At 37.3% G+C, this 20,386-nt stretch overlaps 1 protein-coding gene across 1 annotated transcript in view; it reads right to left on the reverse strand.

Moving 5' to 3' along the window:
* LOC129433393 (N-acetyl-beta-glucosaminyl-glycoprotein 4-beta-N-acetylgalactosaminyltransferase 1) overlaps nucleotides 1-20,386 on the reverse strand; it is a 163,588-nt gene that overhangs the window by 77,558 nt on the left and 65,644 nt on the right. The window contains exon 4 of the mRNA XM_073868892.1: nucleotides 10,156-10,257. Coding sequence (XP_073724993.1) covers nucleotides 10,156-10,257 — 102 coding nt within the window. The remainder of the gene's footprint in view (nucleotides 1-10,155; nucleotides 10,258-20,386) is intronic.

The raw sequence follows: 20,386 nt of genomic DNA on the forward strand, positions 1-20,386 counted from the left end.
AAAATGTCAGTGTTTATGTAATATCTCTTGAGCACTTAACAAAACTGACATATAGCTTGTGAAAAGAAGTATTTAACCCTTTAAGACCGTGCATCCACAGGAATGGACATCACATGTTTTGTGGTTCAAAAAAAAAAAATGCTGATCAACCAATCAAAATAAGGCACACAGAGACCAGGACAATTAACCCTTGTATTCAACCATTGTATAAAAGATTTTACATAAAACATATATTTCCTGGGCACAATAGGAAAATAAAATTTAAAGCCACTTCAAATCATCTAAAAATTGCTTTTTTATTTTATAAACTAGCAAAGGTGGCCACAAAACACAAAACTTCAATTTTAATTGATCTTCTATAGACTTCATCCTGTCTATAGCATTTGCAGTACTCCTCATAAGAGACTCTTTCAAGAAGATGCTCGTGTTTAAAAGTAGAGATCTTCATTTTTGTGAAGCACTGAAAAAAATCATGTTTCAAAATGCAGGGCCCTGGACCGCTAGTGTCCATTTGATCCGTAGGGAGATGACACAGTTCCTGGTACAAGTACATTTGTTCCTCTGATTCACACAGCCTTATGCTTTGCCTGGACTGAAGTTTCCAGTCATTCCTGTCGATTGTGACCTTGAACCACAAGGAAACTGACATTTATACATCATCTGAAAGCCGAATAAGCTTTCTATTGAGGTATGGTTTGTTGGGATAGGACAATATTTGACCGAGATACAACTATTTGAAAAACTGAGAATCTGCGAGGGCAAAAAAAATTGAGAAAATCGCCTTTAAAGTCCAAATGAAGTACTTAGTAACATACACTAACCTAAAGGATTATTAGGAACACCTGTTCAATAATGCAATTATCTAATCAAACAATCACATGGCAGTTGCTTCAATGCATTTAGGGGTGTGGTCCTGGTCAAGACAATTCCTGAACTCCAAACTGAATGTCAGAATGGGAAAGAAAGGTGATTTAAGCAAGTTGAGGCCGACTGATTCAAGCTGATAGAAGAGCAACTTTGACTGAAATAACCACTCGTTACAACCGAGGTATGCAGCAAAGCATTTGTGAAGCCACAACACGCACAACCTTGAGGCGGATGGGCTACAACAGCAAAAGACCCCACCGGATACCACTCATCTCCACTAAAAATAGGAAAAAGAGGCTACAATTTGCACAATCTCACCAAAATTGGACAGTTGAAGACTGGAAAATGTTGCCTGGTCTGATGAGTCTCGATTTCTGTTGAGACATTCAGATGGTAGAGTCAAAATTTGGTGTAAACTGAATGAGAACATGGATCCGTCATGCCTTGTTACCACTGTGCAGGCTGGTGGTGGTGGTGTAATGGTGTGGGGGATGTTTTCTTGGCACACTTTAGGTCCCTAAGTGCCAAATGGGCATCGTTTAAATGCCACGGCCTACCTGAGCATTGTTTCTGACCATGTCCATCCCTTTATGACCACCATGTACCCATCTTCTGATGGCTACTTCCAGCAGGATAATACTTCACAAAGCTCAAATCATTTTTAAAATTGGTTTCTTGAACATGACAATGAGTTCACTGTACTAAAATGGCCCCCACAGTCACCAGATCTCAACCCAATAGAGCATCTTTGGGATGTGGTGGAACAGGAGCTTTGTGCCCTGGATGTGCATCCCACAAATCTCCATTAACTGCAAGATGCTATCCTATCAATATGGGCCAACATTTCTAAAGAATGCTTTCAGCACCTTGTTGAATCAATGCCACGTAGAATTAAGGCAGTTCTGAAGGAGGTCAAACACAGTATTAGTATGGTGTTCCTAATAATCCTTTAGGTGAGTGTATATTACTAAAGAAAAATACATTTATGATATATTTAAGGTAGGAAATTTATAAAAAATCTTCACGGATCTTTACTTAATATCCATATGATTTTTGCCATAAAAATTATTATTTTGACCCATACACTGTATTTTTGACTATTATTAACATCGATTATTAAATATACCCATCATCATCTTAACACTAGATATGTTTTTAGGTTAGTTGACTTTCAAATAAATGCCTTTTGAAGATGAACCTAACTTCAACAATGTCTTTCAATGCACACACACTTTAAATCAACTGTATTTCAGCATCGATGCAGAGAAATGTCATATACATCAAATGGATTGGTTGCATTGCTCAGCTTTATGCATCCATTTATTGACCTCTTAATCGATCTCTCATCTGTGCCCTTTATAATGTTGCATGGTCTGATGTTAAATGATGATAGTAATCAAATTTTCTCATTCAAGCTCCGGTGAAAACAGGCTGCTTGCTAGAACTGCTTCTAAGCATGATCTATAATTCACAGAAATGGGTCTATTAATCAGATTAAAGTTACACGGTAGAAAAGCACTGAACGTTGCCTCTATGAATTATTTTTGGGTTGTGACCAGGGCCAGGCGTAATCTGCAGACTTTTTTTGCTTTTTCTGCAATAGTTTTTTTTTTTAAAGTGCAGGAATGATTATAAATGTTTTAAAAATATATTAGAGAATTTAAGCTGTAAATATTACAAAATTGCATCTAAAATCATTTCTTTTTAAAGGCTTACAATGAAAATGAAATCTGCGCTATACTGCAGAGTTTTCCGTTTGGGCCTGGTTATGACTGAACCACAAATATTGCATTATTGGTGTATTGTCGATACACAGTAACATACTCTGGAAAAGGCCTGGACGAATGACTGTATGATGCATACCTCAGTGTTTTCTACAAAGTTAAAGCAATGTTTACATGCAACTCAAAGCCTTGTGAGACGTCACAATCACCTTTATTAAAACAGCGAATGATGAAAATAAAAACTGTTTAAAAATATATACAGCTGAACAACATACGAGATGAGAAAAGCTAAATATACAGGTGGACCCCAAGAGAATGCTTTGTTCACTTCGTTTCAACATTTTCAACTATCTTCAATGCTATAAATCTCATTCTCTGAACAAATAAAAACAGCAGACAACTTTTTGCAAACCGCTTTTAGTGTAAACTTAAATACCTGCGTGTTCGAGGTGAAACTTTGGTTTGCTATACATACTACAAAACAATGACTACATTTACATGTACATCAATTTATTTTTTTATTCTGATTATTCGCTAATGATTGTGCTTATTATTCACACATAGCCCAATGATGAACTCACATATACTGTCCACTGTTTTCATTTACTTACGTTAAATGACAAATACGTTCTTATGGATGTATTTTCTTCTTAAGTGTTGTGATGAAGACAGAAATATTATGACAGTGCCTGTAATGTTTTTATACGCTGCTATCACATTATTTGAGCTTTTCTGGATGAACGCAGTGAGTCGTGTTGACAGAGTTCAGGGAAAACTTCCTAATGTCAAGTTTAAACGAATTTGCGCTAAAGGTGCGTGACAAAAACACGCGCGCACTTCAGTTAGTGCTGTTTAAATACGATTATACTTGCTGCAATTATGAGGTTAATCGCATTATTTTTATCAAACTATTTTGTTTACATTAGGTAAAGTATAATCTCAGTATTGCCAAAATCCCACTAGAATCACATAATGGGTGCATGTAAACATGGTCAATGTTTAAAAGGCATGATTATTTACTGGTATGACTTCGTACAAACTATCTTGTATCCCAGCTAATTAATCGATCCTTGATTCATTGTCGATAAGAATTAAATCGATAAAACGTAATGATTGTCGCATAAGCAAGATCATGCACGTGTGTGCGATGCCTGTGCAAACACATACAGCCAGAGGAAAAAAAATGAAGCGAGCGCGCACAAGTTAAACTAGCCATGATCACAACGATGCTCAATGCCAAACACACACCTGGGCTTTTTAACGCCATGCAAGATGAGTCTGGCTGCCAATGTAACGAAATGCCATCCGCAGTGGATCTGATAAGGTCCGATACAGAAAATGCAAATACGGTTAGGACACTGAAAGCAAAGACCCTCTTCTGGGAAGATTAGCATAGCAACGCTGCTAAGGCTGCCAAACACAGGGTAGGAGACCAGAAGCTGTTTTTAATGAACAGATTAAAATTTAATCTTAAATTCTACCAAGAAACTGTAAACTGTAACTGACTGTCGTTACACTCTGAACGCCCGCAACATATATCACTGATCATTATTGACTGCCTGAGGCGCTACATGCTAGCCAAGTTGACTTTTGCGTGTTTTCTAATGGAAGGTTGCCATCTACATAATATAAGCATCTTGCTGAAAGTACGCCGCAGGTCTAAGCTGAGGTGACAACGGGAAAAGTGCCCTTCTTGGATATAATTACAACAAACGGTGTATCAATGACTCGGAAAGCGAGATAAACAACTAGAAAAAGTACACTTAATGATAATAAAACTTTAATTTTGACATGTCATGGACGCACAGACTTTCATGCGACTGTGCAGAGTGTCTATGTGAGGCAGAGTTATACACTGTGTCTATTAGTCATTATATTTCATTATGAGAAAAGTTAAATTTATGATTTTATCCAAACACCAACTACATTGACTCATTATACAATCCCTCTAGCATTTTATTTAGACAAAATAAAATCTTTTAATTCGCGTTTTTACGCACACTTTTATGTCATTGGCTACATGCCACTGCTGTAAAGGCGTATTGCATTATTGCAGTTAAAGGTGCAGTGGGTAATTTTTAGAAGGATCTCTTGACAGAAATGCAAAATAATATACAAAACTATATGATCAGGGGTGTATAAAGACTTTTCATAATGAACCGTTATGTGTTTATTACCTTAGAATGAGACGTTTTTATCTACATACACAGAGGGTCCCCTTACGTGGAAGTCGCCATTTTGTGCCACCATTTTTCTACAGAAGCCCTTAACGGACACATTTTTTTACTAAGTTGTCTCCGACGATGACATGTTTGCCCGGTGGTTGCTACCGTAGCTTCTCTATGTGTTTCAAAAGCGAGGGGTGAGCAGTGGACTAAGTCGTTTGTTGCAATTCGCAACCTCACCACTAGATAACGCTAAAATTTACACACTGCACCTTAAACAATTATTTGATTGATTGATCGTAAATTTAAACGATCATCGAATATGGGAAATTGCATAAATTAACATCCCTAATCCCAGCACAAAAAACAAAATCTTTCCACAACAGCCTATTATATTTCTAGGAGCAAACCATGTGTCGCTTTGAGTACATGTCTGAAAAAGAAACATGACCTTCACCCCACTCAAATCTGTAGAGTCCAATTGATCTAAACCTCTCAATACCACAGAGACCTTTTTCACTCCAAATGCATCTCCTGTCCAAAACATAACAGCAGCTCACAAAGGAATTATGTTCCACAAACGCAGGTTTGTGCATGACAGACGAACAATCTGCCACCGCTACGAATGACAAGAAATGGCACCATTTGTCACCCATAATTCTTTTGGGATGTGCCTCCGGAGACATGACGTGTGTTACAATGGTGCATTTGTAAAGGTCTACTGCTATCTGGAGTTAGTCTGGGTTGTACAAGTACACCTTTGTATTTTTTATACCCATCTGTACCTACAGTTTATTGGGACCTTTTAATTAGTTACTGCCTCAGTGGGGTCAATGTAAGCCGACCTCACAGACTGCATTACTTCGTTGGCGTTGGCTTGGTAAGTCCTTACATTAAAAGGAACGTGCACGCCAAGTTAGACAGCAATCCGATTGATCATAGACACTTGTAAGTCCAATTGTAAAGAGACATGAATATCCCATCGGCTTCAGGCTCTTCGTGACTGTACTGTGATAACCACTGGGAGGTTGCTGATGCACACAACTTTCTCAACTCCCTAATGGCACATAATGGCTTTAAATAACTGCTGCCAGCACTGTCATTTACTGACAACTGAGAGAGAAGAAGACTTCTTCAAAGAGAAAAATGGATAGAGTCCTCAAAGAGGGACAAAATGAGGGTTATTGTATGAAATCGGTGAGAGGTCAGAGGTCAAAGTACTTGACCTAGGAAGTGGACCACTGCCATTACAGTTAATCTGTAAAGTGCCATAAATTGAAGACTGGTCTGGTCCGCAGTGCTAGTAATGGCCAGGGCTAATCCTTCTTACAATCTCGACACATGAAAGGTTTATTTTGGTTGCACCACCTGACCTCAGATTTCTAGTTGGATGCTGGTATAAGCTTTTGCCTGTGATATCAAATTCATAAATATTAGGGCTGTCAAAATTAACGCGTTAATAACGCTTTAACGCAAATTCATTTTAACGCAACTAATTTTATTAACGCCGATTAACGCTTAATCTAATGCAAAGATGCGTCTCAATTCATTTTGGTTTCGCTTTTATGCATGACTTAGAAAATAGACTGCAGGACTTGCTTGATGTTAAAAGAGTGATTAAGAGAAATAAAGTTCGGTACCTGATTATTGTTAAAGAGTTATTAAGAGCGACAAGACTCAAAAGCGATCTCCTCACGCTGACTGACTGACATCTGAAGCGCGTGCACACAGACGCGCAAGTGCGCGACCCGGATATATAGCCATCTACACAAAATTGAAGTTTTACAAATATCTGCTTTGATAAGAATTCACGCAGGTAGGATCTATAATCTGTTATGTCTTGTTTGGTTAACTGTTGGGTAACAATATCTGATGTGTAACATTATATTAGATCACTTAGATTTTAAGCAGTCTGTCACAATGTCAATCAAACAAAAGAAAAAAGTTTAACATATATTGATGATGTTTTTGCTTTGTGTGTGCTAAATCTATTAGTTTTACCAGTGATTTTAAGGTATTGACGTGGTAATTTAATGTATGGATGTGGTAATTTTTCTGGTAATTTAACCTTGCTGACTCTTTCAACTTCAACCAGGTGTAGTTCTGTCATATTTTGTTATATTCCACCAAATCATGCATTGTTCTATGTTTTAATAGAGAATGTCAAAATATGAACAACTATTTTTTTGAAAATTTGCTAATTTCGACTAAATTTGACAGCACATGTCACAAATGATGCAGCATCAAATACAAATGGAAAAAGAAAATTCTTCTTAAAGGAAAATGCATATACAAAACAATGGCTTGATGGTTCTGTTAAAAATGTAAACAGGCTGTTGTTAACATACATTTGCATAAAGCATCTATATATGTATATATGATCAGAGTATTAAAAACCTGAAAAGTGTTAAATTAGGGTAAATTTAGAACGGATAAAAATGTGCGATTAATTTGCGATAAATCGCGAGTTAACTCATGAAATCATGCGATTAATCTAGATTAATTTTTTTAATCTATTGACAGCCCTAATAAATATACATTATAAGGTGTTTAATAAAAAAAATCTAGTTTTACATTGGTTGTACCACCTGACACAGAAACTGTACCAGCCTACCCATAACAATAAAGTAGCTATTTATTTCAGTATTTGAGAGAAATCTACAAACTTTTCATTCAGTAATAAAAAGTACGTGGGGTTCACTGGGTGATGTAATATCATGTTAACTGTTTATATTTGTTAACTTCTTAATAAAATGCCCATGATTGCGGTTGTACTACTTTGACATTTGAAAATGTCATTCAAATTGTTTGACAAACGTTTTTTCAATTAGCATAACATCCCAACAACTACTGATATTCCTGAAGTTTGTTTATAGGATTTAAATACAAAATAATGCCAATGTATCTTATTTTTAATCATTTAAACACCATTTTTAACAGTTGTCTTGAACTGTGCATTTGTACGGACAATTGCCTGCCTGCCCGCAAAACAAAAATTAGTATTTGAATATATAATAATATTGAAAATATATTTAAGCTAAATAGGTTTTATAGAATAAAATGACACGTCATAAATGTATCAAGTTATTTTTATAGTACATAATGCCCCTGGACATAAAAATATGCATGTTGTTAGGGCTGTGACTGTTGTCATAACCACCACGGTGGTGCAGCGCCATCACGGTGGTGCAGCACTATTGGTGCAGTGGTGAAGTGCAACCCGTGGTGGTTTGCACGTTACAAACTATGTAAAATATTAACCCCTCAGGTGGTGCAAATACCTTTAGAGTGGGGGGGGGGTGAAATTGTGATATACATCTTCAAATTAATATAAAATGTTTTGGTCTAGAAGCCTAATCTTGGTCTTGTTTTAGAGAAGACACTTTGTGGGTTTTCACAGAGGTGAAAGGAGGTGAACCTATTAAATAATTATATTGTTATAGCAGTTTACATTTATTTTAATAAATAAAAATAATTCCATAACATATTATTTTATAAATAAAATTATAAACATGTAAATATTTCACAAAAGTAATAATGCAAACATGAAGACATAAGTCTCAAGTAGTTCTGATCCAAATTTCAAGTTAAAATCACAAAAAATGTTTTGCCAACAACGGCCACTAGGTGTCAACGGTTTGCAGCATACACTTGTCACAAATTATTCAATTACTATCACTGTTAATCTTGTCCAGCGAGATATATTTAAGTTCATGTGAACGCAAACGGCCAGCAAACTTAGAGTTAGTGTGCAATTTGCAAGGAGAGGCAACTCATATCAGTGATGACGCGCTGGCTTTGGGGCGGAACAATGAGGCAAGAATTCTCTTCTCTTGGTTGCAAAAAATATCCATCTGTGCTACCAGTACACCATCAGAATGCGTTTTTAGCACAGCTGGAAACATTATAACCCCAAAAAGGTTACTCACTTGAACCGTGTGTTGTTTCATGGATAGAAATACTACAATAAACCGGCACATAGGCGCCGATCCCGTGGGTGCCCCTGGGGCTCGGCTTGAGCACCCACCGAAATGGCCAAGCACATATGCTCAACTGCTTCACATTTCGCATCTAAAACCATGCGTAAAAGGTGACCGCACCGTTTTCCTCCTTTTCAAAGCACTTAAATAGCGACGTCTGCCGTTGCTAAGTAACCTAAGCATTGCTTGACATTGTGACGAGAACCCACAGGCAGAAAAATAAATCGGCGCCTATGAACATGCACGTTGATTAAGAAACGAATATTCAATTTTTTCAATTCAATTTTATTTACATAGCGCTTTTCACAAGTGTTAATTGTTGCAAAGCAGCTTTACATGAGAAGATGATCCACGTTTACATTTTATATTTCTAAATATATGTATGCATTATATATAAGCCTATATGTGTGCGTGCACATACCTGTACACATTCTATAACCATCGTGCCGCCACGCATTACCATTGAGGTGGTAAAATACCCTATATCTTGTCAGTGGCCTAAATATCAACATACAGAGTTGAAAAGATAATAAAGTGAGTTGATGACAGACTGTAATTTTTTATGTACCATATTAACAAATTACATTAGTTGATTTCAACTTTAGTGACTTGCATGCATATGCTATTTTGTTAAATTATGTTACAAATAAAAACTGTAAAGCTGATAAACAGAACCATAGCTTTAAAAAAATGTTTTGAATAGCCTTGCCATCCTAATGCTCATCAAAATAAACCATTGCCATTTGGCCACAGAATTTTTCCACCTGTTCACTTTGTAGGTGACACATCCAGCCCTCTGATTCATCTGTCATCTTCAGGGTAATTTATCTAATTTATCTGACTAAATAATGTGGTAGTTGCGGTTTGGTTTAGCAGCACTCAGGAAGACACACTCGGGTAAATCCTTTGCTTTCCAATAAAAGCTGCTTAGGAGAAAACCTTTTAACTTTATCTAACAGAAACAGTTATTACAATTTCTGCTATGCAGTAAATGTCACTGTCCAAAATAAATATCATAATTTCAACAGTTGGGTCCAGTAAAATAGCAGAAATAGGTAATTAACCTTGCAGAAATCAGCTGGAAATGTTATTGGTTCAGCATCTGTATTTGAGGATACTGTATGTGAATCACATCATCTCATTTACTAATATTGTCAATGCATTTTAAATACTAATGACTCCAAAAATGCACTGAATAAGGTGAGATATATATTTTATTTATTTTTTTTTGCTCAACTAAGTAACTTAATTGCAAAATTGCATGTTGCAGAAAATGACGCATGCCAATGTGCTTTTGTTGAGAAGGTTTGGGTATAGGGCTTAAGAACTTCCCATTAAAGTACACAGTCAAGATAAATGCATTTTGATGATTCACTGCCAAACATAGACATACAGAAATAAAAAGACAAGAGCCTTTACCTCTGGTTTCCATGGTAACTTTTTGTACTTCAGCGTGAGGAACTTGAGGATTTTGGCTTGATCTTTATCATGTGGGGTGCTAGCATTGGGCTCATCTTCCTGCTGGAGAGAGAGAGAGAGAGAGAGAGAGAGAGAGAGAGAGAGAGAGAGAGAGAGAGAGAGAAAGAGAGACTTAGTACTTTTAGTGCAATCCAGGCTGAAGTGGTTGCTTGCCTTAGCTGGTCAGAAATGGTTTTAGCTGGTCTGAACTGGTCTCCCTGCCTGGTCCAGCTGGTTTTTACAGTTGCTATGAAATGATATGAGATCAGCTAACTACAATAACAACAGCATGCATACAGTATTAATACAGAAAGAGAAAGTCCTTTATATACATGCATACCGATAACCGATAACTCTTTAAATTTGGGGGCCGATAACCGATATCTATAGGCCGATAAATATTCTTATTATTTTCACAATGAAAAACTCGCAGCCCGCGAACATCTTGTCTTTGCGCTAGACTAGCATACTCTTCTTACGCCCGCAACAGGTGTCATCTTCGTGCTATGTCACAGAAAGCACCAATCAAAACTCCACATGGCCAGCAATGAGCAAGTGAAGTGGTTCAACAAACCAAAATAATCCATAATTTATTGGCTTTCATTTATCAGCCTAATTTTGCTATCAGACCGATAACCGATAATATTAAAAATAAGCAGTTATCGGCCGATAACGATATGTCGGCCGATATATCGTGCACCCCTAATACATTCATATATACATACATACATACATACATACATACATACATACATGCATGCATAAATACATACATGCCTACATACATACATACATACATTTTAGAAACATTACAGTACTGCTTTCCATTTTCAGCTTGGTAGGTTGAGCCAAGGAACAAACAAACTGATATGATGTTTACCTTGGCTGAATTAAAGGTTGCTTTGGATAAGCGATGGAGGTCAGTGGCTATGACAACAAAAGATGAGCAAGAAGAACACATGCAGACAGAAACAATGAAACCAATAATACCAAAATAAAAGTCTTTATACACAATGATCGAAAGCAGTGGTTCCCAAAATAGGGGCCGGGACCCCCAAGGGGGTCATGAGATAGCGAGAGGGGGTATTATATCACAAACACGGAAGTTGTGAGAAAGGTCTATCGTACCAAAAGAAATGTAACCAAACCTGCTAATAAAGCTACAATGTATAATTTTTTGCCCTTGGTCTTGACCAAAAGAACCAAACTACAGATGTGAAAGTCCCTTTTAATAAGAAACAGCACTTGTCAAAAATGTAGGTTAATTTTCTTCTTCATCACACTCTCAGATTCTTGCTGGTATGTAAATGTGGTTAAGAAATCCTTCGCATTGGAATATAAAGTATCTTCTTTTTGTTGCCAATGGTGCAGTCTGTCAAACTAAAACACTGTTGCCTTTTATTTATGTTTAACTAATCTTACGGTTTCTATATAAAAACGTACAAAGGAAAACTATATGTCATATCATTGTCATTTTTATGGGATTTTTAATTTAAAGGCTGTAAAGCTGGAAGGGAGGGATTCGTCAAGTCATAATGAAATAGAGATTGAAGAAGATGATGTGGACAAACAGAGAACTGTGACAGATGCTCTGCTGGTAAAATGATTTATGTGTTTTCAAATAAATCTATCATTGCCCGTGCTGTGAATACATAACTGCTGTTAGTTCTGATTCACACTGTCAATATAACACGCTTCACAAACTAAAAAGTTTGTCTAAAGAGCTGTTTAAACCATTTGGTCTACTCGATCACAAGTGGACGATGCTAAATATGGACTGTAAAACGTTTGGAGCTCTTTTCACTTTCGACCACATTCAAAGGTAGTCGAAAACACATTAGACCGGATTGCTTTTGTGGTGCAAGACGTGCATGTGGTCGAATGTGTTAGAACCATAGACTGTAAAAAAAGATGTACGACACAACGTCGCCTCCCTCCATTGGAATGAATCGAAGCCAAAAATGTCCGACCATGGTCGCCGCCATGTTAGTTAAAAATATCAGTTTTGAGCCAAGGTGCGCAGAAGGAATCGTCCGTGGAGCCAGAGGCGGAGCCGGGGTATCAAACTTCCGCCCAAACGCTCGCGCGCCCAATTCAACCATGCCAATCTTAACGACATAACGAAATTTTGATATTATTTATGCAACATCATGTCACTCAAACCCAATGGCTTTTTGTGTTCATTGGAACCAAAACACAGATTTAAAAAAAAAATTGTTTAGAGGTTTCGCGTTACAATGTTAAAGCAACACTATGTAGTTTCCATGTAAAAATGACTTACAGCTCCCCCATGTGGTTGAAAAGCGCACCAGTGCCTGGTATCAGACACTATTCTGCAGGCAGGAGGAGGGGCGGGGCTGTGTTTCCTACCCTTCACCGCCACTTTCAGAGTGTGCTTGTAGCAGCTAGGAGGCTGCTCAGGTTGCAGCAACAGTACAATTTGTCAGTTTAAAAGTTGTTCTATCACTGAAATAATTTTAGAGACACTATTTAAAGGGAAAAAAAACTACATAGTGTTGCTTTAATGGACAAAAATTCTGTTATTTTATGGGTATAAAGTTGCACTATTGAACTTTGGGATTTCTGTCACTATCTGTGGTGGAAATATGAAATTGTTCTTCAAAGAATTGAACAGAAAGATTTTTTTATAATAATGTATTTCATTTCATATGTATATTTTACTGTATAAAGCAGTAAGCTGTTTAGCTAAAGAAATAAAGTCATTTACGTCTGTGATGACATGAGGGTGAGTAAAGTATTCAAGATTTTTTTATATTCGGGTGAAATATTCCTTAAAGAAAATACTTTACTTTAAAAATAAAGGTCGATTCTGCTTGAAACACACTCTTTACAATGTATTGTAAGCTACTTTGGATAAAAGCATCTTTTTAAAGGTGCAGTGTGTAAATTTTAGCGGCATCTAGTTGTGAGGTTGTGAATTGCAACCAATGGCTCAGTCCATTGCTCATCTCTTGCTTTTGAAACACAAAGAGAAGTTACGGTAGCCGCCACCAGACAAACATGTCATCGTCGGAGACAACTTAGTAAAAAAATGTGTCCGTTAAGGGCTTCTGTAGAAACATGGCTGCACAAAATGTCGTCTTCCATGTAAGGGGACCCTCGGTATGTAGATAAAACGTCTCATTCTACGGCAATAAACACATAACGGTTCATTATGAAAGGTCTTTATACACCCCTGATAATTTAGTTTTGTATATTATTTTGTTTTTCTGTCAAGAAAGCCTTCTAAGAATTACACACTGCACCTTTAATGCATAAATGTTAGGGGTTGTAAATCGGACAGTTCGTTGCGATACGATACAGTATTGATTATCTCCGCAAGCGATGCATTAAACATTTCTTCAATGCAATTACGATTTTATTCGATTAGATTAATTTAGTAATACTTTAATATTACAAGCCTAGTTAAGCAGTTACATAGGGTGACCTTACGTGCCATTCTTCCCGGAGCAATCCCGTCCAGGATTTTGTGTTCGTCTCCCGGAAGTCGTATTTGTCGACCGCATACGTCATAGAGGATTATTATTATTATTACAGAAAAGCAACCGTTACATTTTAAGGTATGAATGAAACTACGATTGTATATCGTATGTTTTTAACTGAATGGCGTATGCGGTCCACAAATACGACTTCCGGAAGACGCACCGAAATCCTGGACGGGATGCGTCCGGGAAGAATGGCACGTATGGTCACCCTAAGTTACATTTTTAATAACTCACGAATTGGGACATTTACAACAACAAACTACGACAAAAATACACTTTTTAAATAAAGAAAAATAAATAATGAGGGAAAAATGATAAAATCAAGCTTATGAAGGCAACAGTCAAAGACAACTTCAGTGTTTCAGCTGGTACTGGCAAAGGTTTTCTGCCAATTTGTTTGTCCAATCCATTTTCCAAATACTAAATATTTCCACAACCCAGGATTTGCGTCCGATAGCAGTCACAACGCCTTCTGCCTCTTTCGCTGTGTTTTTGCTGCTACAACCGCTTTGTTGCGGCATTGCATTTACTTGCTGAGACTGGCACATTAAAATAAACGAAAATGCGCGCTTTGGCGGAAATGCGTAGATGGACATTATGTCAAGGAATGAGGACATGGAAAGTGTCAAATAAAGGTACATCGATGTCGATATTTTTGTGGCACTTTGCTATTGTAATATATATATATATATATATATATATATATATATATATATATATATATATATATATATATATATATATATATATATATATTGTTACAGCCCTAATAAATGTAATATTATGTCAATAAAATGAATTAATTTTTTCAGCATTTTGGTTTTGTAGCTCACAAGACTTTAATGGTCTACAAAACAAAGTTAAAATTAAGAAACTGCGCGTTTAGCTGTTTAATATATACTGCACTAATTGCAAACATTTATGAAGCAGAAAAGTGTCTGTTTGACGAATTTTAATGTTGTGCAGCCCTACCAATGGTAATGAGAGAGGTACCAAACTTTATATTAATGCAAGGTCACAGTGGTTCACAGGCTCCCCTAAGAGCTCATTAATAGCTTAAAACCTTAGACATACTTGTGTACCCATTTAGTAACTTTCACAATCTTGGCTTCTTTTTCAAAGGCTTTTCCTCCTATTAAGTGCTTTGAATAGCTCATAGATTTAACACACCGTTTAATGGGGCATAATGCATTTGTGACGGTCCATGATGTCTCAGTACTGACTCTGTATGTTGTTTCGCATCAAACTTTTGCAAAAATAGGTCAGAACATAGCTTTCTTTATACCCTTCTCTAGCTAAATAAAATGACTCAGGGTTGATGTGACAGGTTTGAGGGTGGAGAAATGGGAATGGGATGTGGCTGTTGGTATGATTAATATTAATGACCCTAAGGACCTGCTTAACTTGAGACCTTGTGTCTGAGCTCAGCATTTCTGCCAGTGTGATCTGAGTAAAGGGCAGAAGTAGCCACCCAGAACATCACATTATAAGCCAAAGCATAGCTGACAAAAACAACAAAGCCCTCAAGCGTTGGGAGATGTTTGCCATCTTCAGGAAAATCGACAATGCTTCCACTCAGACTGTGGTCACCCTCTCCTTATAATTGTCTGCGAATCTATGCATCCGATAATGCGATGATGCCATCGCCAGGCCCTAGAAGAAGTAATAGCCCCACTTAAACCCAAAACCGCAATTGATTTTTAAAATGTCTGCGAGAGCCAGACTGTGCGGCGTAGGACAATCGCAAGTTCACAATCTGTTCCTGCAGAATTAATGGCTGCCGGGATGCATCGAAACAGGATGTAGAAGATGAGCCTGGAGATGGGATTTTTGAGAAAGAGAAGTTGGGCGAGCTGAGGTCATGTACTTGCCTTAAAGGGATAGTTCACCTAAAAAAAAAATGAATACAGTCGATGCGATTTTGTAAAAAAAAACTTTACAAACTAAAATAATTTGCTTCCGGTAACGAACAACGCCGGTTCACGAAATGTAGCTGCAGACGTTTGAGCCAGAGTACAATTTTTTATGTAGATGCGTTCTCATTTATAGAGCACCTATTGTCCGATTCACGTTTTTCAATTTTCTTTGGTGTGTAAAGGGGGTCGCACACCGGCCGCTCAGCGTCGTGCTGCGTTGAGTCGCGTCTAGGACAACTCGGAGGTATCGTAAACCGGAAGTGTGCATTAAATAGCGTGAGCTTCGTCAGATAGCGTCTACTTCAAAATGCAAAATATACGTTAGCAACCAATGTTAATCGTTAATGATGTGGGGCAAATATGATGTTATTTTAATGTTAAACTATGTGAGTGGCGCTCTGTGGCATGACAGGAATTTGAGCAACTTCCTGAATCCTAGCTGGGCGGCACAGACAGGCGCCACCTGTCGCCGCCGATGTGCGTATACTCATAGAAACCAATATTTTAAATTTTTTGAAAGGCGTGGCGCGTCCTGTGTGCAACCCCCTTAAGTGTGTATTAGTACATGTTAACAATATGCAAAAGGTACAAACCTTAACGTAAACAATGACGTGAGTTATCATCTTTAACTTAAATCTCTTTTCTTGGACTATAACAAATACACAGATTGTAGGCAACAGTTTACTTCCTGGGATTGGTGATGTAGACAAGACCGACATTATCATAATTCCTCCCGCTTTGACTGACCCTACAGTCACATTAGCTACAAAAGTGAACGACACCGAGCGACACACACTCGCTTGATGGGCGTTCCTTGGGTAGTTTCTCAAAGCGGTATCAAAAGTCACTTTAGAGGTATTGTTAAGTTACAAGAACGGTGTTTTTGGATTTAAAAGTATTTATTTCTTGATAAAAGTATCAAAATATATGAGATAAAATGCCAAACTTATCAGATATATACATAAATACACATTTTCCGCCATCTTGAATTATTTTCTCAGACTCGACCACAGACCTACGTCACGCTGCTCCTTCACTCTGATTGGCAGTCGCTTTGTTGCATCGCTCAGCATTTGCATAAAATAGCCTGCTTGTCTATTTTGGCCCCGCCTTGCTCGCACAGCGACGAGCTCGTCGCTGGCAAACGGCCACTTCCATTGAAAATGAATGGTAGCCTGTCGCTCTGTCTCTGTCGCTTGTAGCTATTGTGACTGGGGGGTTAGCCTGTAAGTTAACTCCTGTTAGCATTGCATTGTGAGCGAATCTTTCAAACACAAATGCGTTTCAGGAAGAGAGTGAAATCTGGAGCTACAAAAATGTACGATATGTGGAAAATAATGTGTTTTAACCATGAACCACGCAAACACATTTGTATTACACCAAATAGGCAAAATAACATTTTTAGCAATGAAATAGGTGCTCTTTAAATGCAACGTATAAATAGCTAAATACACACAAAAAACAAAAGCTAGGAAGGGCCAGGAAATTATTTATAGGGCTGCATCTAACAATTATTTTCGTAATCGATTAATCGGACAATTTTTTTTTCCTATTAATTGATTAATCGTATAAAAACCTATTCAATTTGAGTTTTTACTTATTATAGCTGAATAAAACCCTAAATTACAGTATTTATATGTAGAAGTGTACTTTAAAAAGTGCAAAAGCCACACATCACAACAGCGATTTGTGACCCGCTCTGGCGAAATGAGTCGGAAGTCGCAAAGTTCCGTTTTAAGATATGAGCCGATAATGTAGAAAAACAATGAAATTATCAAAAAAAATATTTTTAGCTAATATCAAAGAACAGACATTAAAAAATAATCTCCCAAAGTTTCGTAGTCCAAATAATTGAGTAAAGGTGTTTAAATGACTATTGAAGTTGAAACAGTTTTACTAAATTCGCTGGAAATGAACATTGCTTCTCTCAAATCCTCTCGTCACCTCCGAGCATTTCGGGGGATCCCCTGAAACGTCACTCTCTCTCCAAATATGGTGTTACACGTTGTTTTAGAGCCAATCAGAAATCTTAATTTAGGCTGATCATTTGTCAATGGGAAACCCCGGGGCACGCGATTGGTCCAGCCGTCCTCCTGTCATACTCACAGCACTCTCCTCTCCTATTTTACTCCTTTTTGAATTGGTTACAGTGTTATTGTCAACTAACCTACACAAAGATATGATTACATAGGCAAGCATTATTGTTTTCTTTTTGCTTGTCTCTCTGCCTCTCAATTTCTCTCACACGCGAACGCGCGCGCGCACACACGCGAACACACACACGTGCGCGAATACGCACGCACGCACGCACGCACGCACGCACACACACACACACACACACACACACACATTGTTTTGTGGGGACATTCCATAGACATAATGTTCTATTCCCTTCCTCTAACTCAAACCCCAACCATCACAGAAACCTTTCTGTTACTTCACATTTTCATTAAACATAATTTTGTTTGATTTATAAGCTAGTTTCCTGGTTTACTGTAATGGCATTTATATTAATGTCTTTGGTCAAATTAAGCTGTAAAATAAATCGTTTATCCCTTTAAAAATGCAATGGATTTTGAAAGATATCTACAAAAAACGGGCAAAAAACTGTAAAGGCATTTTTCTCAGGTTTTCAGTTGGAAAAAGAGGACAGACAACCTTAATTCAAATGTCTGTATCTTTAAAACCATTCAAGGTATGCCTTTGACTAGGATATCATTTGAAAGCTTATGGTCTCCTCTTTTCATTGATACCAAAATCTCAATTTTGAAATTTGGGTCACTGTGACTCATTTTGCTGGATCAGGTCACATTTTATCGATTAGTTGTTGCAGCCAATAACTTCGATTGTGTTCGGCTGAAGAACGGTCTGTAGTCATCTAGGCATTAAGGTGAGTAAATTATGTGGAAATGTTCACTTTTCAATGAAATATTCAATTAATACAAAAATCATTGGAACTGCACTGCAAAAAAAGATTTTCAAGAAAAAAACATTCTAAGTATATTTGTCTTATTTTCAGTAAAAATATCTAAAAATTCTTGAATCAAGATGTTTTTTCTTGATGAGTAAAACGACTAACACACCAGTCTAGTTTTTAGACCCAAAATATAAAATGTAAGTGATTTTGTGCATAAACAAGCAAAAAAATCTGCCAATAAGGTAAGCAAATTTTTCTTAAAACTTTTCTTGAATTTAGTTTTTAAGAAAAATATTTTTTTGCTTACCCCATTGACAGATTTTTTTTGCTTGTTTATGCACAGAATCACTTAAATTTGATATTTTTGGTCTAAAAATTACACTTATTTTCTTGGGTCGTTTTGCTCATCAAGAAAAAGCATCTTAATTTAAGAATTTTTAGATATTTTTACTAAAAGTAAGACAAAAATACTAAAAATTTTTTTCTTGAAAAAATTTTTTTGCAGTGTGCCCTCCATGTGTAATGTTTTAATAATTGTGTTTCCATTCCACCATTCCTGCTGTGCGCACTGACAAAACCTAGTCAAAAGACTTGAAATAGGGTGATTGCTTGACATGGATGCTGATTTCCACAGCTCACCAGACTTAATTGTGTCATTACAACCAGTCAAAGCTTTGTGAAATGAAGATTTTAGGCCATGTTTTTTGAGAAATAGCTTTTACTGGCATAAAAATCAAGCTCTATGACCTTGCTGGTGCTTTCCGGGCAGCGGGGCTGGCCTGTCTCGCCATCTGTCAACCCGGGAGTGACTGATGTTGCCAACTTCATCCCACCCAATAAATAAACCTATGCTTTTGGATTGCCTTTTGCTGTAAGCAGAGAGTCTTCATCAAATGAACGGCGGTAAAAGTAGTTAGTTAATAACCATCAGTGACGCGTAAACCCAGACAGGCGCTCAATATAGTGGCCGACAAAGATGGGACATTGAATCAATATCTGAGCTGTCTGCTGTACTGTCAATAAAGTACATACGGGGTCAAAAGGCTTCCCTTAATGACTTTTACATTTAGATAGTTCAGGCCAATTGGCTAAATTGTATTTTTAATAGCTGTGTTTCACAGACAAGATGTAAGGTCAACAGGTTTAGCTGGCATTTAATCTTTGAAAATGTGAGGTTATTCTGCTGCAAAACTTTCAACTTGAAAAACACTTAGATGTTCTGTATCATTTATTATATTTTTACCTGCAAATACTCTAGCTTTAGGTAACTAGCTACAGAGTTCCCACGGGTCCTTGAAATCCTTGAAAGTTTGTGAATCTGGGTGGGGGAATTCAAGGCCCTGGGAAGTTTTTGAAAATATACATGCATAGATACAGGTCATTGAAAGTGCTTGAATCTAATTTATGCAATGAAGTTTTCTGGAAAAAATCCCTGTTTAGTTTAGGATAATATCATAAAAATTCTAGACGTTTTAAGCACACATGCTAAACTGTTCGCTTTAAATGCTTATATCTTCTGAATGCGAAATGTTCATACCAAAATGCTTTTTTTGCATAGTTGTGTTTGAACATGAAAACGTCTCGGGTTACGTATGTAACTGTTGTTCCCTGAGAAGGGAACGAGACGCTGCGTCTCCCTTCCCATACTTCCTGCGTCCCTGTAACGACGTCGTGGGCAATATTTCAGATAGCGATATACTTCCTGGCTCTCGCGTCACCCTGTCTTTGTCGTTAAGCCTCACCATTGGTTGAATTTGATATACACATTCAGATGCACTTACCCCTGGAGGCGTCCCCAAAGTGTCACCGCAGTGACGCAGCGCGAGTTCCCTCGAAAGGGAACTGTTACAATG

The sequence above is a fragment of the Misgurnus anguillicaudatus genome, chromosome 6, assembly GCF_027580225.2.
Source record: "Misgurnus anguillicaudatus chromosome 6, ASM2758022v2, whole genome shotgun sequence".
Lineage (NCBI taxonomy): Eukaryota > Metazoa > Chordata > Actinopteri > Cypriniformes > Cobitidae > Misgurnus > Misgurnus anguillicaudatus.